The sequence below is a fragment of the Natrix helvetica genome (assembly GCF_964273705.1).
Source record: "Natrix helvetica genome assembly, chromosome: 2".
In the NCBI taxonomy this organism is placed as follows: domain Eukaryota; kingdom Metazoa; phylum Chordata; class Lepidosauria; order Squamata; family Natricidae; genus Natrix; species Natrix helvetica.
In genome coordinates this window covers 122,558,655-122,583,679 of record NC_138552.1, presented here as the reverse complement: position 1 = coordinate 122,583,679, position 25,025 = coordinate 122,558,655, and the positions used below count along the sequence as shown (strand labels likewise).

Sequence of the window (25,025 nt, the reverse complement as noted above, 5' to 3'; positions counted from 1 at the left end):
TTATTATTATTATTACCTGAACTGTAGCAAAGTTTAAAAGAAGATTTTATTTTGATTATTAGAAATGTCAATTTTAAAGCTTTAAAATCCCTGAAATAACTTGGAATAAATAGAATATTCATAAATTTTGCAATAAAAGTTTTAATAATCTGTTGCCCTAAACTTAGCAAATTCAGTAAATCTCCAGAAAACAATTATGCTTATACTTTATTATGCTTTGTATATGTAATGATAAGAAGGTAACAATTAGAAAATCTGCCTCAATATAACTGTTTTCCTTACTCTTTATTACGGTAATAATATACAATTTTCTATATTTATCACCAATGTTATTAAATTTGCTAAATTAAATAATATGCATATTCAAATGCTTAAATTAAATATTTTAAACAATATTTAATATGAAAACAATATTAAAACCAATCTACAACTCTAGATCAAACTGAGAAAAATCATCTTTACTTCTCTTCAAAAAGCCAAATGAATCAATCTTAGTTATGATCATGAGTAGTTGATAGACTGAGGGCAGTATTGAAGAAATTAGATAAGGCAAATAGGATTTTCATGGCTATTGATAATCATATTCAGAGCAAATAATTAGTACTGGAAGCAAATTAACCAAGTGACTATGAAAGGCTATGAGTGGGAGGACCCCATTACTGAGTCTTTCATTATTATCTATGATGAAGGAGAACATCTTCAGCAGTCTGCTGGGATCTGTTGCTGGAGAAAACCCATATTAGGAAAAGATGATGGAGCATTCCACTGGCATCTCTGTGAAAGACATGTCCCATCACAAGCAAAGCTCCTTTCTGTAGAGACATATATATATACATACATACATACACACACATGTACATCTTTGGTTGTTCGGGTTTTTCCCCGCGTAGAATTGGAAGTATTTTCACGACGTTTCGATGAAGTCTCATTCATCATCTTCAGGTTGGTGCTTCCGGTTTGGTGCTTCCAGGAAGCACCAAACCGGAAGCACCAACCTGAAGATGATGAATGAGACTTCATCGAAACGTCGTGAAAATACTTCCAATTCTATGTGGGGAAAAACCCGAACAACCAAAGATGTACATATAAACACCCGCGAAAACCTCAAAAATACATATACATATACATATACGTACATACATACATACATACATACATACATACATACATACATACATATATTCATTCTCTCTCTCTACACACACACAGTCAAATCAATTATGTAATTTAAAAAGTGTTGTAAAATGCAACCACAATATGAGAAAGAGACTATGGTTGTATTTTGATTACGTTACAACCCTTTTGTAGTAAGAGCTGACAGGAATTCAATTTCTTCTAATCGCCAACAAACACATTCAATAAACTGCATGGAACTCAAAGAATGGATTGCTTGCCTTCTAAGTCCTTTTGAAATATGCACTTTGCTTTGAGGTAGCAAACATCACCAGTTATAGATTTTTGACTCTATTCAGTGCCCCCAATATATTGGTACCTGTGCAATAGACAAGTGCTTCTGTGTTAGCCAACTCTCTGAAGTTTTTGTCTTTTCAGATTGACTTCTTTCTAAAATCTTGCTCTGTGATTTACTCAGGAATGTAGTAACTCCTGGAAAAGACTTATTTGAAAAATGAAAAGAATCCAAGTGAATGAATGAAACTTTTAGCTCCAAAAATAAAACTTACCTATACAAAGAATACCACTGTACATAAGTATGTATTTTACTTTCAAATATTAGTTCAAATTACAAAACTACAATATATTGTGGGTTCCATTTAATTTCTATCATATGTCTTTTTTTAAAAAATCCTTAAAATGAAAAGCAGCATATGTGGATACTCAAAAGAATTTCTGCCCATAATGGAAGGAAAGGAAGCATAAAAATAAATTAAATACTCAGCATGTAATTGAATATTGAGCAAGAAGTAAAACAGAGATAGGTGGAGTCTTCTTAGTTGCTTAATATATTTATTGGCAAATGTATAAGGCATGCTTGCGATAGTGTTAAAGATTATTTTAGTTGGAGGGATGTGAACATTAACATATTTTTATTATGCAGAAAATGCCATTTTATTGGTTAAGAACTAAATGCTTTGCAGTGAATGTCAAATAAACAGTAATATACACTGAAATGGATCTGAAAATTAGTATATCAAAGATCAATGAATTAACAACTACAAATTATAATAGAACGTGAAAAAATATAGCAAGTAAATGAATTTATATACCTGAATAGAAAGAAAAGGAGAAAAGGGATGTTTAAATACAAATAGAAAACTTGGTTTGCAATAAGGAATGAATGTTTGTCAAAGAAGCTTGTTTTAAGGAAGTGAGAGTCAATATGTCAAGGAAAGATAAAAGTAAATAGAATTTAGTAGGAATAATTTGAGAAAGGATAATGAATAAATGTTGCCTGAATATAAAAGCAAAGGACAGGAAGGACTATACGTTGACATAATTTGGTCATAGAGAGAATGAATGAGGATCAAATTGCAAAACACAAATATGAATTAGGAAACGGAAGACCCAAAAAATTCATGGTTGCACTGAGTTCATGAGATCTTCAAAAACAGAGAGAACTCTAAGGAATGCGGAGAAAGCAAAGGTAATTTGCAATGTATAAATAAAGCTAGTGTAAAAACTTCGGTTTTGTTTTCTCTCATCTCTTGCTTCCCTTTAAGGCACTACAGTTTGTTCTTTTACTGCACATTGCATAACACTGATTACTTTTGAAAGAAATATATCATAGCCAGTAATGGGTTACTAACCGGTTTACTATCGGTTTGCTTGTGCGTGTGAGCAACACTTCTGCGCGTGCGCAGAAGAAGACAAAACAAGATCAAACTGTAGGATTGCAAGGTACATATACATTACAATGCAAATAAAGAAAATGCAGCATATTTATTAAAATGCTTAATTTTCTTCTGGATATGAGCTATTGTTACCCACATTAAAAAAACCCAATAAATTTAGCAGTCGATGGAGGTGATGATGAACATTTGAAGATTTCAAAACTTTACATACCTTTAAATATGGCGAGCTTTATGTTACAGACTGAGACCTGACAGATAACGGCTTTTCTAAAGCCATTTAATCTGTTTGTGGCAGAGTCAGAGTCAAATTAGGGTTATTTACCTAGAAATCTATTTGGATGTAATATCAATGGGCCTTAATCCAAGATAAAGTTAACTTTGTATCCTTAGTCATACTTTTCCTCATTAAGAACATTTAAAAATGAGAATGTATTTCCCTAAAATTGAAAAATATGTATTAGAAACATTAGCATCATGTATTAGAACTTTTATGATTATTAACTAGATTTTTAAAAATATGTCTACGATGAAACTGCACTTTTACTATTGTAAATTTCTACTATTAAAATATTTATCTGATAATGCTGCACTGGAAAATATCAATATATTCACATCCAAACCTACTTGCTTGACATCCGGCATCAACTGTTCCATTTGAGCTCTTGGGCAACGAAGTTTTATTAGCCACTCCAAGTCTGCACTCTCCTGCCTTGGCACTTTTGTATAGTCCTAATGTTAAAATGTTAAAATAGGTTGTGTTTGTTGCTGTGTTCTCAGAAAATAATCTTCAGATTTAACAAATATATTGGCTCTCTATATTTTCACACACAAGTTACCAAACTGTATCAACTTCCAGTAACTCACTGTTAAAATGAAGCTCTAAAGCAAATAAATGGTGTGGCTTACCAGAATGTTGATATGCACAGAAGGAACTTTTCCAGTGTTATGTCATAACTAGTATTGTGATATATTGTAAAATAATGTGGTCTATTCAAAAAAAAATTTTTTTTGAAAAATATGTTGAAAGCTAGTACAACAGCTTAGAAATCAGAAAAAGTTAACTACACAAATGACATTTATTCAACAGGAAAAGGCATTTTTCTATAAAATATGTGTTTTTGATTTGGACGTGGCCATCTTTTTTCATAAATGGGACAGATGATACACTGTGCTGTTTTTTAAAACAGCAGATAATATTGAAAGAGACAATGTTTTTTTATCATTGCAAATGAGTGTTTAAAAATGGTTAGTTATACATTAGAGGCAGTTACATGAGATAGATTGTAAGAACCTCATCAATTACCATAACTATAAGCTTAAAATAGCAATTGGGACCAGAATTGGCAATCACTAAATGACATGTTTATGAACTATGATGTTGCATAACCATGGTGACAATGCAATTGCCAGAACTATGAGACCCATAGTAAATATCATCCAGTCACCACAATCATAACTTTGAATAGCTGCTGAACAAATGGTAGTAACCCAATAACTACCTATATTGTAATGTGTCAAAAATCCATTGAGATAGCTTGCAATATTTGATTTATGTGAATTAACCAATGTTTCACTTCATTGTACTGGTAAAGTTTTTCCCTCCCCAAGATAGTTACTTTCAGATCTGAAATAAATGTTTAATCCATATACCTGGTAAGATGTAGTAGGCGTCAATTCTGTTTTCTCTGTAAAGTCATCTTTTTTATCTAGAATGCTTGAGGTTTCAGTTTTTGTGGACCGTGATGATATGCTCTGTTAAATTAGGGAAAGGCATTAATTCTAAACTTATATGGAGATATATCCCATTAGCATCAATTTGACTAAAACAATACAACCCAACATCAAATTAGATCAAGATTAGCTATACTGATTCTAAATTCTAATTTTCTATTTTCTTAAGTAAAGGACCCTTATAAACCATATTTTAAGAATTTTTCCAGTTAAGATAACTTACCTGACTGCCTTTTTTCTATCTTTCTTTATCATTACTATATAATACTATATAATTATTAGCATTAAAGACAGTAAAACATTACTGTATAAGATTTTCATAGTAGAGTTTTATATGTTGGAAGAACTAAAAAATGTATTCCAAACATAGATGATAGATATAATATTGGCAGCTTTCTAATTCCTCTTTATTAATTACATATTATAATTACATAACATTTTACAAATTAACAGATGGACAATGCATATTGAATGTTTTCATAGTTGTGAGGAAATCAATACAGGCACTACAAAGTTTAAAAAAATACTCATACTCATCTTCTGCCTGTAATGCTTTTTATATTTGTGCAAGGGTTCTATGTAGAGGATGATAGATAATCCTTGACTTACATCCATTCTTTTAGCGACCCCTGGAAGTTATAATGGCACTAAAACAAATTATTTATGACAAGTCCTCATACTTAAAATTGTCACAGCTTCCCTGCCGTTATGTCATCACGATCCAGGAGCTTGACAACTGGCTCGCATGTACAACAGTTGCAGCATCCTAGGGTCACATGATCTCCATCTGCAACCTTTCCAGCTAGTTTATGACAAGCAAACTCAATGGGAAATATAGCAGGGTAAGTCACAAATTATGGTCACATGTCTTGCTTATGGCAAAAATCATAAAATTGGGTGCAATCACATGATGTCACTTAACAATTCTCTGTTTAATTATGAATTTGCCAATTCCAATTGTAGTCATAAGTTCACTACATAAGTCATAAGTTGAGGACTATCTGTATTTAAAAATGAAGACTGCATAAATCATTTATATACTTGATTTACTTTTTCATATTACATATAAATAAAAATTTTGAACAAATACGTTATTTACAAATAATTTCTTTTCACAATGGAATGTGAATATAAACCTTTTTATTAAATAAGATTGGTATGCACTTGAATATTTGTATTGTTTATCTCCAGCAGAACCTAAGAGCCAATAAAATTTTATTTGACTTCTATTTTGAAAAAATAATAGCAAAATGCAATAATAAATGGACAGCTATAAAAGTTCAAAATGTTTTATTAGGTATTTTCTGACACTGCTTTATGTCTATGGAGATTCTCAATCATCCAGGTCACGGGTGTTCAGAACTGAAGCAGCTTCTTGGATGAGAAGCAAACCATTTTTAAGGAAAAAGCAAGAAAGTCATTTATGTTTTGCATAAATAATATTGATTCTTCTTCGCTAAAATGTGTCCTTCTATCTGCTGAATAATTTTATATAAAATCTCCCTTTTTATCAATATACTCAGTTTCTAGTTTCTTTTCTAGTATTACAGTTAGGTGTTCATACACTGTGTCCTAAATTGAGCTTGTCCTAATTTGAGCTTGGTCATTTGGGCCTTAAGTAAGAATTTGGGGTTGATTTATTTGACGATCCATTCATTTGTTTTCTTGGCTGTCAACAGTAATCCCAGGGTTCCTGTCCAACATCAAAGTTCAAAAGCATACTCTTTCTATCCTAATTTTTTTTTTGAACTATAATTTTGCTTCCATGAAGTGCCAAAGGGAATACCATGGCATGCATGATGATCTTTATATGTATAGACCCATCATGGCATTTGAACATCTTCCTGACTGCTGTATCAAATGTCAATATGTGGCATATTGCTTGATTGCTTGTATTTTTATTGTTGATGATTGATCCTAAAAAGCAAAAGTTATTTACCACTTCAATATTTCCATTGCCAGTTCTAAGGCTGGTTATTCAACCTATTGTTATTTGTTTGGTATTCTTTATATTTAATTTGGTTTTTTTCATTATGGGTTAGGGTTAGGGTTATATTAACTTCTTTTTTGTTTTCTTTGGCTTTCTCAATCCAGCATGCATCAGCAATGAAGTCTTGTGTTCTTCAGGCTTTTCTAAAGCCAGCTTGAACATCTCTGTTTTTCTATGTGTGATTTAGAATATTGTATGATAGTTTGCACACTCAGTGAGGTTTACTTTAAATCTAATCAATATTATTTGCTCATTGATTGAATCGTAGTCAAGTACTATATTCTTCCTAACTACTGTATAAAAGCAATGCCATTCCTTCTTTGTTTTTCATGTCCTCAGGACTCAAAAGTGTGATCTTCCAACAAAAAAATGCCCAATCCCAGTCCATCTCAATTTGCTGATGCCTAAGAAGTCAATTTGCAGTTGTTTCCTTTCATTTTTCACTATGTTGAGCTTTCTTTTGTTCCTGTTTCTTATGTTCCATGCTCTTTTCCATTAGAAGGCTATCTGAGGGACCATCTTTTTCGTTCCATTAGATTGGGCATGCTGCATACTCCATCAACTAAACTGTCGACGAGCAGGAACTAGAAGACGGACTATCTGCTACAGCTCCTGCTTTATGGAATACTTTCACCTCAGAGATTAGAATTTCCCCCAACCCTATCGGCCTCATAAGGCCTTAAAAATCTGGCAACATACCTGGGCTTTGGGTTCAGAATGTGTTAAAGCCATTTTTTGGCTTTACTGTTAGTTGCTTAACTATCTTGGCAGCTGTATGTACTTATTATTTGGATGTTTTTTATTGTTTATTGCTTTAATTGTTTTAACCACTTTGTAGTTTTAGAACTACCGTATAAGCCACCCAAGTCACTTGATTGAGATGGGCAACTATAGAAGTTGAATAAATAAATAAAATGTTGAGTGTCATCCAATCTGAGGGATTCATTATTTGATACTATAGCCTCAATCATTTTATATTTTCTGTACATCTGACTTTCTTGATAAAAATAGAGAAATGGGTTACCATTGCCTTGTCCCATGCAGTATGAATTGATGCCTTTGCCATTGTTAATAATATGATCATTTGCCTCTGATATTTTCCTACAATGCTGCTTGCTTTAGCTGGGCAGCTGAGATGGCCTTGGTGACCCTGCTGGGAAATACACACACACACACATACATACATATTCTAGGCCTACACTCCAATGTTATTTGCTCATCCCACCCAGGAACACCCCATGATGGGACAGTACAGCAGGACGGGGGGCGGGGGGGGTAGGTGGGGTGGAGAGGAGGAGTCATTACATGACTTAATTAAAAGTCAGTCTGATTATAAATAATTATTTAAAGAAGAGAACTTTTGTTGAATTACAATGGAGATAAATGTGTTATGATATACAGAAGGAAGCCTGTTTCTAGGAACTAGTTGCACATAAAATGGGTAACTACAGTCCCTTGACAGAAGGAGTCAACTTTTGAAAAGTGATGTTGAATTAAAAACTAACATAATTCTTATGCTAATTTAACATATGGAGGATATGATCCAAAAAAACCCATATAATCCAGACAGTTGTCCAAGCTTTTTAAGATTTATACATCATATAAAATGAAATGGAGCTAATTTTACCCAATTTTACCTCTATTATGCCCAGAGTTCATTGAATATTTATCATATAAATCAAGGGTGGCTGTGAACTCTACCATAACGTGTATGAAAACAAAGTCCCTTAAACAGCTTAAATTCAGTTTTATACTGCATCTGAACATGAAGTCAAATTTCTGTTGAAGTAACTAGTGCTTGCCTAGTTGCTGGGATTCTTCTTCTGATTCTTCTTCTGACTTTTAATGTTCCCAAGTATGCATAATACTCAAATAATTTTAGTAAATTAAATCATTTCTAACTATACCTTCATGTTTTAATCCTGCAATTTAAATTGGAAAAAGTTTTTTTTCCACTTTTTCAATTTTTGTCAAGAAAAATTGGGATGGGTCCCTAAAAGTTTTTAGATGCTGTGTAATACTTTTGAGATTTGCATAAATATGCACCATTGCATATTATATTCAACTTCCATCCTGAACTAGTGTCACAAGCAGAATACGAAAATATAGCTGGAAATAATTCTGCATCTTCTTTACATGTTGAGTATTAATGTCACATGACTAATTAACAAGGTGGGAAGTGAAAACAGAAATAGAATAAGAACTTCCACAAAATTCTTTCCTGGATCAACTGAATAGCTGGATATATAGATTTCGCATTAAAATTACTGTACCACGCATCATTCAAAAGGGTCACTATTCTCTTAATAATCTTTAAACATATTTAATTGATTAATTAATTGCATTAATAATATTGTAATATTAACCTTTTTTGCATGAGCTTGTTTACTGTATCGATGCCTTGCTCCTGGACAACGAACTTTTATGAGCCAGTCTTCTCCTGAACTGTCACTATTTTCAGATGACAAGGAATCAGTCTGAAAAACAAAACATTAAAAAAAACGAAACTTTTTAAAAAGTGCATTGCAGAATAGGCATTTTACAAACCAACCTGCAGCAAATGCTTCTACACTGAAATTACTTCCATTCACTTCTCTCATCTCCAAACATCAATGAAAATTTCAAAAATGTTCAGCAACTTTCTAAATTATGCAATGTGAAGCATGCAAGGTACATATAAAAGAACTAAACACAAAAGTGCCATAAACCAGTCAAATTAGCTACAGATAAGCATGTCCTGTGAAGATAGTTATGTGATTTGCCTGGGTTTGGACTAGTCATTGTGGTTTGTAATAGCAATAGCACTTAGACTTATATAATGTTTTACAGCCCTAAGTGGTTTACAGAGTCAGCATATTGCCCCCCAACAATCTGGGTCCTCATTTTACCGATATCGGAACCTTGAGCCTGTGAGAGTCAAACTGCCAAACTGATGGCAGCCAGCAGTCAGAATTAGCTTGCAATACTGCATTCTAAATACTGTGCCACCATGACTCTTATTACTTTTGGAGACAAGCTACCAATGAAAGAGCTCAGGCACAATGAAGTATCTTGGTGGGTGGCTTTGTTGGGGGGTAGGTGTTTTTTATTAGGTTTTGTTTTCTTTTGTTTTGAGATTAGGACACGAAGTACCTGGGACATTAAGGCAAATGAAGAGCTAGCTGAAATTAATCTGATTTTCTAATTGGGGGGGGGGGGAGTTCCTCTCTCCATTAAGCTTCCTAGCAAAGCAGTGTTATACATAACACTAAGTTATGTATAATGCATGTTGTGTATTATGTATAAATGAAATGTATAAATTAAGTTAATTATGATTTTAGTTAAACCATAACTAGCCAAGATAATCCATAAACTCTAAGAACAGAACTCATACACAACAACTGTCTATTTCTGAATTAGCATGTTATGTAACACCCAACTGATTACAAATTTCTCAAGAGTACACTCTATTGATTCCACTAAAAATGAAGTGAAGTAACAAACTTTTATGTTCCTAGAGTTCTTGAATTCATTGTGGTTTTAGGTATGTCAAATTCTATATGGAATCACACTCTGGGATGGCCAGCTGTTTAATCTAATCTCAAGAACACTAGCAGGACTAACTACTTAATTAAGCAGGCACCACCATAGACTAGCACTATATCCTAAACTATATAAAAACAATTGGATAGTTTGTGGCTTGCAACAATCTTGGGTGAACTAGAATCAGTGGAGCTTAGTGTGATGGTCAATGTGTTACTATGCTAAAATATAACTTTTCTCTGAAGCTAAAGTCGACTCTTGTTGAGGTTGTAGCACTATTCATACAGTTTTGTCTGGGATCTCACACCCTTTACCACTGCAGTAAAGAGATGTGCCAAGCCCTAGAAGTCTCTAACCAAGCCCGATGCTATTTAATTTTTGAAGGTCACTCCATTTATAGCCCGTCTTTTTTGGAGTTCTGGACTTTTGACACACGAGGTTCATTCTGAAGGTCTCTGTTCAACTCCTAAAACATTAGCGCGCTGGGCGATTCCCTTCTCCACTCACCCGTGTGGGGAGGCTCAAGGTAGATGACTCTTTAGGCGTAGATGTCAACGGTCGCAGATGGAAAGGACCCACGCCGTTCTCCGCCACCTCCATACCCCCTACCCATCCCCGTCCCGGGGGCAGAGTCTGCTTCGTTGCCCGGCCACGGCCCAAATTTACTGGCAGTGGTACGCCAAACCCGCGATCATCTCCCTCCGCCAGAAAAAAAAAAGTTCCTTTCAGCTTTCTTTTTCTGAAGGCTCCGACTAGCGCTTTGGTGATTAAAAAAAAACGGCAAAAGGAAGCACTTTTGCCAAATTAAGAACATAATGAAAATGGGGGCTCATTGTCCCTATGTATTTTTTTCTTTCCAAATGAGATTGGACTGTATCCGTCCGCTTCAGCGTTGCTCGTACCCATGGCAATCCCGCGACGCAATTGCTTTTGCTGTGATGGACTGGGAGGTCAGCCTGGCCGGATGCTTGTAGATATGAAAAAAAGCGCTACCTGTATCTAGAAATTAAACTTATAGCCAATGGCTTTGAGAGATGGGAGGCACCGTTGTAAAATTTTATGGGATCCCATTTTATATAGAACTGCTTTCTTCTTAGCGAAAGACAACGTGCAAGCACGCGTAGAACGATCTTCTAGGATTAACTTTCCCTGAAATTTGCTGCAAAGATGAAACTAACATTTGGGTTGTATATGCGCTATAAAGTTTAATATTATCCTCCCCTTCTGTAATGAAAACCACTCCCCCCCCCCATTATCTTTATCCTATTACCTGTTGTGGTTTGATACCTATGCTCAGAACAAAAACAACTAGTTGTCACAAAAGGGGGGGGGAATTAGGGAAGTGATAAGTAATAAATATTAAGGTGATTGCTGTCACCTTAAACGTTACCAAATATTATTTAAATTTATAATTACACATTCTTATTGACTCTGATTTGTATTATTTTTAAATGTTTCTTAATTAAAACATCCCAATAGTGTCTTTGTGAAACAGTGCTAAATTTAAATTTAAACCAGCTGGGTGACTTTGGAAGAGACACGCTCTGTGAGCCAACTAACCTCACTGGGTTGTTGTTGTGGAGAAAATAGGAGGAAGAAGTGTTAGTTGTGTTCACTGCCTTGAGTTATTTCTAAGAGTTGTCCTGGACAGAGATGAACAGCATATAAATTTAATAATAAAAGCATCTAAAAAAAATAAAAAGTAGACAAATTGCTTTGCTTTAGCAATCAAATTGCTACAGGCAACCAATTCTTTATAAGACAGTAGTTTATTTTATGTCACACTATCATTTAAAAAAGAATATAAACTTATTTTTAATTCAATCTATTTTATTTATAGTATGCATTCATATACTGGAACAGTGGCTTACATTGTCATACTGTTTCTGAAAAATGCTCTGAAGGATAAAGGTAAAGTTTCCCCTCAGACATATGTGCTAGTCGTTCTTGACTCTAGAGGGCAGTGCCCATCTCCATTCCAAAGGCGAAGAGCTAGCGTTGTCCAAAGACGTCTCCATGATCATGTGGCTGGCATGACTAAATGCCGAAGACACATGGAAAGCTGTTACCTTCCCACCAATGGTGGTTCCTATTTTTCTACTTGCATTTTTATGTGCTTTCGAACTGCTAGGTTGGCAGAAACTGAGACAAGTAACAGGAGCGCACTCTGGTATGCAGCGCTAGGGATTCAAACCATTGAACTGTCAACCTTTCGATCGACAAGCTCAGCTTCTTAGCCAATGAGCCATCCTATCTCTGAACGATACCCCAATATTATTTGTGCTTTTCTGATCCATTCTTGAAAGTTTATAAAAGATCATAATGGGATTTGTTTATTACAACAAATCTGGATGTGTGGCTAATTGCTAACAGATAGTGATATTTGACTCACTCTGTGTGTGTGTGTGTGTGTCTATGTGAGAACGTTTTTCATCACAAATTGAGATAATTCATGAAATTTCACATGGCATAGGTAACCCTATTCTGTAATACTAGATGTCAGCCTCTGCTTTGCTTACTTGCTGTCAGCTGCCATGGAAACGGGGGGAGAGCATGGTATTTGGGATGTGAAATTGGTACAGGAGGATTAGTCAAAAAGGGAGTTTTGTTCTCACCATCTTCTGTGCATGCTGATGGCCGGTGTTTGGACCTGGTCAAGGCCAACCGTCCTGCATACCAACCTGACGATGCTCCTTGGAGATGCAACCCACATGACACCAAAGGGAGTTGCAGATTGGGCAATGGGGTGGGGGTTGTTGGAGGGAGGGTGCTGGGTAAAAGTTTGATATGTATGATTTCGCGTGTTTCTGCCTCAGACCTTGCTTTATTTTCGCAGCTATCTTTTCATAACCAGTAAAAGTATTTTAATTCCACGAATAATGGAGTTAGGAGTTTTCTTTTTTGGTTATTGAGGGAGACATGCCTGACATTAAGCAAGGTCTCAGCTCGCACCCATCCTGGAGTTAAAAACTTCCGTTTGCGGAGCACCCAAATGTCTAACCCCTGCAGCAAACAGGAGAAGACAATGGCAAGGGTCACAACCAGCCAAAAACCAGAGGATGACTGGCAGGCAGTTGAAAGAGAGGATCTCATGATGACCCATGCTTTACGCCTTCAGGAGGCTTGGGAGCGACAAGGCGTCCGTGTAAGTCTTGCTGAAAGGGAAAGTGGATTAGCCGAGCAGGGCCAACCGTCCTGCATACCAACCTGACGATGCTTCTTGGAGATGCAACCCACATGACACCTAAGAGAGTTGCAGATTGGGCAATGGGGTGGGGGGAGCAGAAGACATGGTTAGCCCTGGAACGTTCCTGAGAAGCTGGGCAAGAGGGAGGGCCCCCAGCCTCAGCAGCAGCAGTTTACGCTCTCACTTTCTTTCGCAATTGTTCAAGAGAGTCATTATCCCATTGCTTGAAAGAAGTGAATATCAAAAGGGTTTTTCCCCAGTTCTCTCTCTCTCCTCCGTGAGTGAGATCGTATAAAGCCGCTTTTCCGAGAGGAGGGTGAGAAAAAAACCCCTCTCCAATCTTAACACTTTACCAAGATCAAAGAGTCTTAGAAAAACTGCTAATCCTTATTGACTTAGTTGCTCAAGAAGCAAGAAAAAGACCCCAGCGGAACTCCCCCCTCACCGCATTTCAGCTGTAGCCTTCACGTACAGCATTTTCTTCCAATCTCCTCAGGACGAAGGTGCGCGTGGCATGCGCACCCCCCAAATGCCTCCCGGTGCCTAGGGCAAAGCTGGCAGCCCCCCTGCGGCCGCCGCTGCTCCAGGGGGCTCCAGCAAGCCGCCCCTTTGGCAGGACGCCCCTACAAGACACCCTGTGCCCCCCCACGAGTCAGGGGGAGCCCACCAGGACAGCAGGCGGCGGACAACATGTCCGTCGTCCACAGAAACCGGAAGCAGAGCTTGTCATGCTCTTGACAGTGTCAACGCCTAAGGCGTTTCCATGACTACTATCAACTTGAGAAGGGGGGGGAGGTCCGTGTCAAGATGTTAGTCCTAATAAATGAATGTGGGTTTTTTTTTAACCTTGCCTCAGGGCTCGTAAATTAATTAGGGCAACTCTTGGAAACTTCACAGGAAGCTATCTTTCCCAGCAACCCAGTCACAGTGCAATTGAAACTGCCTCGATTGTTGGGGAAGATACACCCAGCATTCCATAGCAGCCTCTTAAAACCCATGATTGGATCCACTCTGAGACCACTACCCCGGGAGCCCCCGGGCCCTATGGTTATAGGGGGCCAAACCCATTATGAAGTTCAGCGTATCCTTGATTCAAGGTGGCACAGGAGACAATTCCAATACTTAATCAAGTGGAAGGGCTACCCATTATCAGAGGCATCTTGGGTGAAAAGTAGAAATATCCAGGCTGATCACCTTATAACAAAATTTCATGCAGAAAATCCAAGCAAGCCTGGGGGAGGGACACATCCTTAAGTTATATACCTGTACTCAAATTGCTTTGTTTTATACAGGTCGCTTTCAGAAAGTGAGGGGAGCTGGATGTCAATGCCTAAGGCATTTCCATGACTACTATCAACTTGAGAAGGGGGGGGGGGAAATGCCATGCATACTTTTGGCCAGAGTAAAAGTCTCATATTTCTGTACTGGGATGTGAATGTGCATGTCCAGAACCCTGCCATAACGTCCTGTTGACCTCAGCCAGAGGTGAGGGGGCACAGGGGTAAAGGTCAGACACCATTAAGTGTGATTTAGTTTCTGCTACACAGAAGTACGTGCCAAGATATTAGTCCTAATAAATGAATGGGGGGTTTTGAACCTTGTCTCGGGGCTCGTAAATTAATTAGGGCAACTCTTGGAAACTTCACAGACAGCTTCATGAGTCCAGTCAAAACAGTACATTGTCCAAGCAAAAAAAGTGTGAAGCAATAGCACTTAGACTGCTTTACCGTACTTTACAGCCCCAACAATCCCGGTCTTCATATGAGAATCAAACTGCCAAACTGCAGGCAGCCAGCACCAGAACTGGCCTGCAGTACTGCATTCTAACCACTGCGCCACCACAGCTCAAGCAGTTGCATCTTGCTGATTTCTCCTCTGCTGGGTTGGCCTGTTTTTGCACAATGTGCTATCCCACTATCATTGTTTATTGATTTAATTCAGTTGCCTGCTTCTCATTGTACAATTAGGTGTTAACTAATCCAACAGGGAAGGGATGTGCAATAGCCAGAATGGCTTTGTGAGTCTAGTCTGGGGAGGCTTTGCATTATTCAAGCGATTCAGTAAACAAGGGCCCACTGTAGTGAGTAAGTATAGTATAAGTCTCTGGTACCTAATTTTAAGCCAACATGTTGTTCAGCTTTAGCCATCTTCCAGATGGTATTTTGGAGAGGAGTCTGTCTTGTTTTAGAGGTCCAAATTAGACCATCACAATTCTTTAACCACAAAGAATCCGCTAAATTTCACGCCTGCCCGCTTTTCGGGACCTTTTACTCAGATTTCCCTCATTTCCCATCATGCTTTGAGGGAGAATGAGCTGCCCCCAGCCAATTTGAATAAAAAGTTTTTGGTGCCCTTTTCAAATGGGAGACCTACTGTGGTCCTTTTGGTTTAAGAATTTGTAAGAGGTAGAAGAGGAATAAGAGATATTTTGTTCTTTGGAGAAACTCCGGTCACATGGATGGTTTCTTTCAAGTGTTTCTTTTTTTCCCTGAGGAATTCTCCTGCCTCCAGTGCTTAATCTTTATTTACAGCTGAGACGACTGTTTCCCTCTAAAATCGCATTCGGGAGAGTAAACTTTGGAAGGGGTTTTCTTCGCTGTCCCTCTCGATGCGCTGCCTTCTTCTTCCAGGCTCGACCAGCAAATTCAGTCAGCGAAGCCGCACCTCTGCCCCCGCCCAACCTGATGGACTGGAGGCTTCACACTTTTTTTCTGTTTTCTGCAAAGAAGGTGTTGGCTTCTTGTATTCTTGGATCCCTCAGTTGTGTCCCAACGAGGCAACATCTCTGTCCTTGTGTTTACTCGCTTCTGTTATAAAATGGACCCTAGGTATTTCTGAAAGTTTTCGCATCAAATTGATGTCATGCCAAGTTGTAGTCCTCGGTTATGTACAGTCTTGTGAAAAAGTAAGTAGCCCCGTGTCAAATTGTTTCTTTTCTAACACAAGTGCACTTCAGTATTATATCTTAATTTAAACATTATATACGAATGATACTATTGAACAAAGAAACTGAACATTTCTTTGCAATCCTTTATTCAACAAATTAACAGCCACCACTTCTTTTTGTAGAAAAAGCAACCTGTGACTCTAATATCTGGTATTGCCTGCTTGGACAGAAGCACTGTCAAATAGGTATAGCTGTTTGTCAGTCTCATATTGAGCAGAAGGAACTATTTTTCTCTTACAGTCATTCGTTAGTGGATCTACTGGAATGATGAAGATCATTGTCATGTTGCAAGGTCCACTTTTGATTGAGTTTCAGTCTTCTTCAAATTAGCCTCAAGCACTCTCTCAAGCACAGTGAAGAATTACTAGTGCATAATATACTAGTGCATAATACAGGCCCTGATGCAGCAAAGTAGCCCCCAAACCCATAACATTTCCACCACCATGGAATCAGGTGAAATGCTATCTTTGGTTTTTACCAAACATGTTTTCTGGCATTATGGACAAATGCTACAACTCTGTCTTTGCCTCATCTGTCAAGGGCACATTGTTTCAGAAGTCCTGATCTTTGCCTAGGGTTATGAGAAAATTTTACTCTTGCCTGATCTTCTTGGGCAGCAAAGATCTCCTCCTGGCACACCTCCTATGTAAATCTAATTTGTGTAGCTTTTTTCTGATGTTACACTTAGGCACTTTAAGATCAATAGTGATGAGAGCTACTTGTAAGTCATATGATGAAATTCTGGGTTTTTTAGAGATCTCTTTCAGCATCTTGTGTTTTCCTGTACGCTGCTTGGAGAGTCCAAGCATGGGTTAAATTCTGCCTGACTGCCCTGGACTGAATTGAAAGAACTTTAGCCACACCTCCTCTTCTGGCTCCTCAGATTTTTTCAATTCAGCCTAGCCCAAGGACATGTTTTAAGTGGTTCCAGACTATCAACAGAAATTTAATCTTAACTTGGACTTTCCAGCCAAATTCTTCTTCATCCTGCAAAAAAATAAGGTCTGCCTTTGAATTCTTGTAATTGGGTCTATTGCTGCTATTTGCTGCCAGCACTTGTCCCGGGCTTCTCCAGGAGTGCGCTGTCCCTTTAAATTGCTGGGTGATGCGAGCTGGCTTGGGAGTCGCCGTCATCACCCTTTATCTTCGCCCAGCGGTCAGTGGTGAGAGGGCCCAGTTGTTTGTGCTATACTTGAGTGTTTAGCGCGACGGTCAGTGGTCCCAGGGATCCACATCTCCCCATTCCTCACTGGACAGCAAGGATTCGGCTGTAGATGAAGAGGTCCTTCCAGGGCAGGAGTTCTCCGGGGATGAGGGAGCCGTCACAGATAAGCCAGCCTTTACTGGCTTGTTTAAACATGCTTCGCTCAAGACAATCTTGAGCAAAGCTAAAACAGCCACTCGTATGGGAGTAACTGCCACTGACCTGGCCACAGTAGACCCATCAGACCCTAGCAAAGATCTTTTTGAGGAACCAGTTGTTCCCCAGGAGATTGTGCCAGTCCCTAAGTTATTTTTGAACATAGTGCAGCGACAGTGGGTTCAACTGGGCACCCTAGCCACGCCTGGTAGCAGTGATAAAAAGCTTTATACGGTGGATGCCTCCCTGGAGGACTTATTAAAATTGCCTCAGGTGGATCCTCCGGTACAAGCACTTACATCCTCCTCAGTCTTGCCCCCTGATCTATTAGAGGGCTTGAAGGCAGAGGACAAGAGATCAGAAAGGGCATGTCACAAGACCCATCAGGCGGCTGCCTGGGCCATTAAGACAGCCACCTCGGCATCTTTCATGTCCAGGGCATCTCTCCTCTGGCTCAGACAGATATCTGCCAAGCTTCTGACAGGTGACACCAAACTGAGGCAGGAGTTAGGTCTTAGTGGCAGCAAAATACACTGCGGATGCCACCTTCAACTCCGCTAAGTTCGCCTCCAGGGCCCTAGCCTCAAATATCACCACCAGGCGGCTCTTGTGGCTTTGCCACTGGAACGCCGACATGAGGTCCAAGTGGAAGTTGGCCTCTACTCCCTTTAAAGGAGGGGAGCTTTTCAGGGAGGCCTTGGACCCTGTCCTAGTCGAAAACAAGGACAAAAAGAAAGTTATGCCGTCCATCACCAAGAAAACAGAATGCAAAGGCTCTGGTTATTTTAGAAAGCAGCCCTTTCGTTCCTCAGAACCGTCCACTAGCACCGGTCAGTACCACTGCTCATAGAGTCAGGGACCAGACTGGTCACAAGACCATCAACCCTTTTGAGACAGGGCCAGACAGCAATCCTTCTCTAAATGGCCCTTTCATGGCGGATCAGGCTCTAGGCCTTTCCATCGCTATAAGTGACAGCCAGCTGATGGCTCCCATCGGAGGGTGCCTGCGCTTATTTCAGGACCACCTCAGACCAGTGGGTACGTCAAACAATCTGCCTGGGTCTGACTCTATAATTTATTTACCCCCCTCCCCGCCACTTTATCCACTGTCCCACTCCCTCCTCCCCAGCCAAACGGTCCCTAATGGAGCAAGAGACCCAGCACTTTTGGGAGATCAGGGCTTTAGAACCAGTACCAGCAGGTCAAGAGGGGTCAGATTTTTACTCGATCCTGTTCCTCATCCCAAAGAACTCCAGAGGGTGGAGGGGGATATTAGACCTCAAAAGACTAAATTACCATCTAGCGTACAAACGCTTCAAAATGCAGTCTCTCCAGTCAATCTTGAGCTGCATCAGGCCCGGGGATCTACTGACATCAATAGATCTCCGAGAAGTGTACCTTCACATCCCTTTCCACAAGGCCCACCGCAGGTTCCTGAGATTTTACTATGTAGGAATGCATTATCAATACTGGGCACTACCATTCAGCCTCTCATCGGCCCACAGGACATTTACAAAAGTTCTGGCAGCCGTCGTAGCGTCCCTGAGGTCGCGTCCAGTGAGACTTCAAGTGTACCTGGACAACATCATCATCCAGTCACCGTCCTGCCAGCAAGCGGTCCGAGACCTCCGGGTGACCATGAGAGCCCTGCAAGACCATGGGTTCTCCGTCAATATGGACAAAAGCCATCTCACTCCCACTACCAGGTTGCTGCATCTTGGTGCCACATCTTCGTAAGTTGCCAAGTCTTTCTGTTGCAGGAGCACAACTCCAGTCTCAGACAACTGATCCTTCAGGTGAGAACCTTGCGCACCGTGCCCATCGTCCTGTTGTCGAAGCTGCTGGGCAAGATGATCTGTTGCCTCTCGATAATACCGTGGGCGAGGCTGCATCTAACCATCACCACGGACGCCAGCCTTTTAGGATGGGGGGCACATCTGGACAATCAGGTCGCCCAAGCCAGGTGGTCCAACAGCGATCTCAAACACAGCATAAATTGGCTGGAGCTAAAAGCGGCGAGACTAGCTCTCCTTCACTTTCAGACAACAATCCAAGGCCAGCATATGATGCTGTTAACAGACAATGTGGCCACCAAGGCACATGTCAACTGCCAGGGGGGAACTCACTCCAAAGTCCTTGATGGCAGATGCAGACCACCTTCGAGCAGAGCACAACTCTGGGGTGAGCAATGTCCAGGCGGGTTGGTTGAGCAGGGCCACAATCGATCACTCAGAGTGGCACCTGCACCCGGACCTCTTCCTCAAGATTACACAGAGGTTCAGCCGTCCTGTTCGTCACCCCGGAGAACACTCACCTCCCTCGCTTCTTCTCCAGGTACAGGTCTCCAAGAGCAGAGGGGGTCAATGGTCTTCTTTGCCACTGGCCACTCGGCCTGCTCTACACGTTCCCACCATTGCCTTTCCTTCTCAGCGTCATCCACAAGATTCTCACAGAACAGGCGGAGGTAATTCTCGTAGCACCATCTGGCCCAGGCGGACCTGGTTTGCCGACCTCGTGAGACTCTCCATCACCAAGCCGTGGAGGATTCCTCCAGGGGAGGTCTCTCTCAGCCAGGGGGCTCTATCACATCCGGAGCCCCAATTGCAATTGGCCATCTGGCACTTGAGAGGGACCTCCTAGAGAGGGACAGGCTCTTCTCCAAGGTCATCCAAACCATCCAGGCAGCATGTCGACCATCAACTACCAGAATTTATGAGGCCACCTGGGCGGCCTTCGCAAGATGGTGCATACCTAGGCAGATAAACCCCTCTTGTGCCTCTATACCATAAATTTTGGACTTTTTACAAGATGGATTGGACCAGGGCTTGGCAGCAAACATGCTACGTCGCCAAGTGGCAGCGCTGTCCACCATTCTCACTCCCAGTGATCGCCTTTCCCTAGCACATCATTCCAAGGTTCTCAACTTCCTGAAGGGAGCATCCAACTTGCGCCCCCCGGTCGTTCATCGATACCCGACCTGGGAGTTGAATGTGGTACTCCAGGGTCTAGTTGAGGCTCCGCTTGAGCCCATTCGAACCTGTGACCTGAAGCACCTAACTTTCAAGACAGTATTCCTGACCGCGATTACCTCTGCATATAGGATTTCGGAGATGGCGGCCTTGTCAGTCAGAGAGGACTTGTGTGTCATACATCCAGACAGGGCCGTTCTCCAATTAGATCCTTTGTTCCTCCCGAAGGTCAACTCTTGGTTTCATTGGAGCCAGGAAGTCATCCTTCCGGACTTTTGTCCTCACCCAAGACATCCTACAGAATGTAGATGGCACAAACTGGATGTGCATCGAACCATTCGCAAATACATCAAGCGCACTGTGGCGTTCAGGCGATCAGAATCACTTTTCATTTCTTTTCAACCTGCTACCATGGGGCGCAAAGTCACCTCTGCCACCATCGGCCGATGGTTGCGTACTTGCATCATCCTTGCCTATCAGCTCCAGTCTAAACAAGTACCACACTGCATCACTGCTCACTCTACAAGAAGAGTGAGCAGCAGCCTGGGCAACCCAAGCACCCATAGAAGAGATCTGCAGAGCGGTTATGTGGGTCTCACTATCCCAATTTGTTAAAGCTTACAAACTGGACAAGTTTGCATCAGCAGAAGCAGTGTTTGGGAGACGGGTCCTTCAGGGTATCCATGCCTCTGGAGAGACCACCGAATCACGTTCTTCCCACCGTAGTGACATTTAGCTTGGGTATGGCCCATGCTTGGACTCTCCAAGCAGCGTACAGGAAAATGACCATTGGCTTACCTGAAGGGTCCTTTTCTGTACACTGCGAGGAGAGCCCAACCCCACCCTAGGGTCTCTCTCTCACAGCTTCCATTTGTATTTGATTTGGACTTACTTGATGTGGATTTGTGATTTTCCTTTCCGAATTTGACTTATGCAATCTATTTGACTTGAACTAATGACAGACTCAATGGAACCACCTTCGAACAGTGTTACAGGTCCATGCCTTCATCGAAAAAATCTGAGGAGCCGGAAGAAGAGGCATGGCTAAAGATCTTTCAATTCAGTCCAGGGCAGTCAGGAAGAATTTAACCCATGCTTGGACTCTCCTCGCAGCGTACAGAAAAGGACCCTTCAGGTAAGCCAATGGTCATTCTCTTCTGCAGCAGAACTTGCTGCTATGGCCCAGCCTTATCAAGTTGGAAATTGAAATCTTCACTCATAGATAATCTTCCAGAAAGTAGAATAATTGCTTTTTTAATCCCTTCCCAAACTCATAACATCTATAGTCTTTTTTCAGAAGACCTCAGGAAATTAAGCATGGTGATACCACATACTTCAATAACAATGAGCACATCAAACTAAACTTCTAAAGTTTCCATAAGATAGGTTCCTCTCAGATCCTCTCTAATACTGGTCTAATAATTTGCATCTGATTTTGTGATTCTAATTTTAGGTATTTGAAGTAAATAAAAAATGTAAGGGGAGCTTACTTTTTCCACATATGAAATTGAGATTTATGTTTAAATTAAATAATTAACTACAAAATGTAGATGATGCATTATATTTTGCTATACTATTTCCCATTTATCAGTATTGATTAAATGATCAAACAGCTGTATGTTGAAATATATTGAAAAAGGCAAACATTTCAGTGGGCTGTACTTTTTCACATAATTGTATAACAATCAACTGAATAGCTATGGGTCAACTTTTCTCTCACCAACCTAGGAAGTGAGAACATTTTGCATACCACTTAGAGTTGATGGAATATAAATTAAGTAACTACATGTTGCATAAATACAGATAGATAGTCCTTGACAGTTCATTTAATGACCATTCAAAGTTACAATGGCTATGGAAAGAGTAACTTATGATTTTTTTCCACACTTACAACCATTGCAACATCCTGATGGTCACATGATCAAAATTCAGATGCTTGGCAACTGACTCATATTTATGACATTTGCAGTGTCCCAGAGTCACATACAAACAAATTGTAAAATGGGACAAAATTCACTTGTGTTTCACTTAACAACAGAAATTTGGGGCTTAGTTGTAGTCATAAATAGAGGACTGCCTGTACATAATTTAGACTCACCTTTCTCCATAACTATCAAACTTGGAAACAGATTTCATTGATCTTTCAATTGTATATCAGCCTTTTTAAGGGTAAAATTTAAGGATAAAGCAATTTAAGGATAAAAATGAAATAGTAATTGTTAACGTGTTAGCTACGTTTAGCGGATAGTCAATGTTTATAAGTAAAAGATATGACCAAATAACCCCAATTTGCATTTCTGGTTATTTTTCCTTCAATTTTCTGTACTTTCAAATAACTCTCAACTTTTTAAGAGTCAGCTGCAAAATAATTATATAATGGTCATGATATTAATTGGTCGTGAAAAGATAGAAACAGAAATTCTATCATAGTATTTTAACAAGGTTTGTCAGGGTATTGGGAGTGAAAATTTTTCAATACGGTAGAAGCCCTAACATGGTGTTTAGCTACCAATTCATTTTGGGATGAAGGTAAATGCTTCCAAGCAACTAAGTATTGGGTTTTCCCCCCTGTGGGTCCTAGAGTCCAGGATTTCCTTAATCTCAAAGTGTTGTTCACCTTCTATCATGATAGGAACAGGTAGCGTAGGTGCAGGTGATCTGAGTGGTGAGATTACTTCTCGTTTGAGTAAACTAATGTGAAATACTGGGTGGACTTGCCTGAGTGTTTTTGGAAGGAATAATTCTACAGTTACTGGATTGATGACTCTAGTGATAGGGAAAGATCCAATGAAATTTGGCCCTAATTTCTTCGATGGCTGCAATGACCTCAGGAATTTTGTAGATAAGTATACTCTATCTCCAACATGGAAAGGTTTGGGTTCTACTCTTTTCTTGTTCATCTTGAATTTTAAAAGCCTCTCTAGCTTCCTGTAAAGCTAATCTAACTACTGGTCATGTGTTTCGTAGCTTGTCTATCCACTCTTTAAGTGAGGGGATAGTGGGTTCTTCTGTGGGTAGTTCAGGTATGGGGCTGAAATCTTGGCCTGTTGCTACTCTAAAAGGGGGTGAAACCAGTACTTGAGTGCACAGCGTTATTTATTTTTTTATATAAATTTTATTTTTCTTTAAAAAAGACAAAACAACACATACAGAACAAGAGCAAGGAGGGGGAAAAAAGAAACACAATTTCATCAAGCATGTCGTTTGGTTACAAGTTTTTGTGCAACGGTTTTTACAATTAAGAATAAAGTCACTAATTATCCATTAAACATAGTTAAATGTTTCATTGAGCATTGTATGTTCAAGTTACCATTAATATTCTTTCATTTGTGACAACCCTTATTTCTTTACATCCATAATTATCTACTAGGTAACAATAAGTCTTTATAAAATTATATCACCAATCTCTAAAAAATAAGAATAAAGATTAAGTCAAAAAATTCCCATTAATTCATATTACACATTTCTACTTTCCGTTAACCATAGAATTTCCAATCATCCACAACTCCAAATATAATTTTCCATTATTAATTAACAATCCATGTGGTCATTAAGTATTTCAATCTATATTTATATCCATTATTCATTACATCATCATTATTCCATTTTATATTATAAAATAGTCACCACCTACAATCATACCTAACAATTTAAATCATCTCACTCTTATACATTAAGTACATTATTATTCTTATATCGTATAAGTAAGTAGTCTGTTTCATAGTAAAAAATTAACATATATAAAAAGAGAAAAAAGAAAAAAAATTCACAACATTAAGTATAGCTTTCTATTATTATTACATATAAGATAAGATAAAGGGGAAAAAATCATTTCCAGGGTTTTTATCCAGCCATTGATAAAACAAATCCCATACTTTATAGAATTGCTCATCCTCTAGTTCTCTAATTTCAAATGTAAGTTTACACATTTCAGCACAGTCCATTATTTTCCGAATAATTTCTTCCTCTGTTGGTAATTTCTCATTTTTCCAGTTTTTGGCAAATACGATTCTAGCAGCTGTTAATACATTTATGATCAAATATTTCAAGTCCTTGTTGTATATTTCTGGTATTATTCCCAATAAAAAGAGTTCTGGTTTCAAGTCTATATGTTTATGTATCATTTTCTCCAACCACATGTGTATTTTAGTCCAGTATCTTTTAGCTTCAGGACAAGTCCACCACATGTGGTAGAATGTGCCCGGCGTATGTTGACATTTCCAGCATTTTTCAGACTTATTCTTAGACATTCTTGCTATTCTCGATGGGGATAAGTGCCACCTATAAAACATCTTCTACAAATTCTCTTTATATGCAGTTGACATTGTCATTTTATAGTTTTGAGTCCATAGTTTTTGCCATTTTTCTAAGTCAATCCCATGTCCAAAGTTTTTTCCCCAAGCTAACATAGTTCCTTTAACTTGTTCTTCATATAATTTCACCTCTAATAAATAGGCGTAAAAATTTTTGAATTACTTTTTCTTCATTACCTGTTAAGATTTTATCTAA

General features: G+C 39.2%; 1 protein-coding gene across 2 annotated transcripts in view; it reads right to left on the bottom strand.

The window, feature by feature from the left end:
- The window catches only part of LOC309388097 (protein FAM228B-like), a 41,653-nt gene extending 20,945 nt beyond the window's left edge, over positions 1–20,708 (bottom strand). Inside the window, exons 1-5 of one of the 2 annotated variants that reach the window (XM_081945094.1) lie at positions 20,636–20,708; positions 8,898–9,008; positions 4,461–4,562; positions 3,435–3,539; positions 1,493–1,615 (exon numbers count right to left, since the gene is read on the bottom strand). In XM_081945094.1, the coding sequence (XP_081801220.1) occupies positions 1,493–1,615; positions 3,435–3,539; positions 4,461–4,562; positions 8,898–9,008; positions 20,636–20,695 (501 nt within the window). In that variant the 5' untranslated portion in view covers positions 20,696–20,708. Of the gene's footprint in view, positions 1–1,492; positions 1,616–3,434; positions 3,540–4,460; positions 4,563–8,897; positions 9,009–10,560; positions 10,664–20,635 lie in introns of those variants that run through there. The other variant, XM_081945093.1, reaches the window with a different exon arrangement.
- Positions 20,709–25,025: the final 4,317 nt, after the last annotated feature.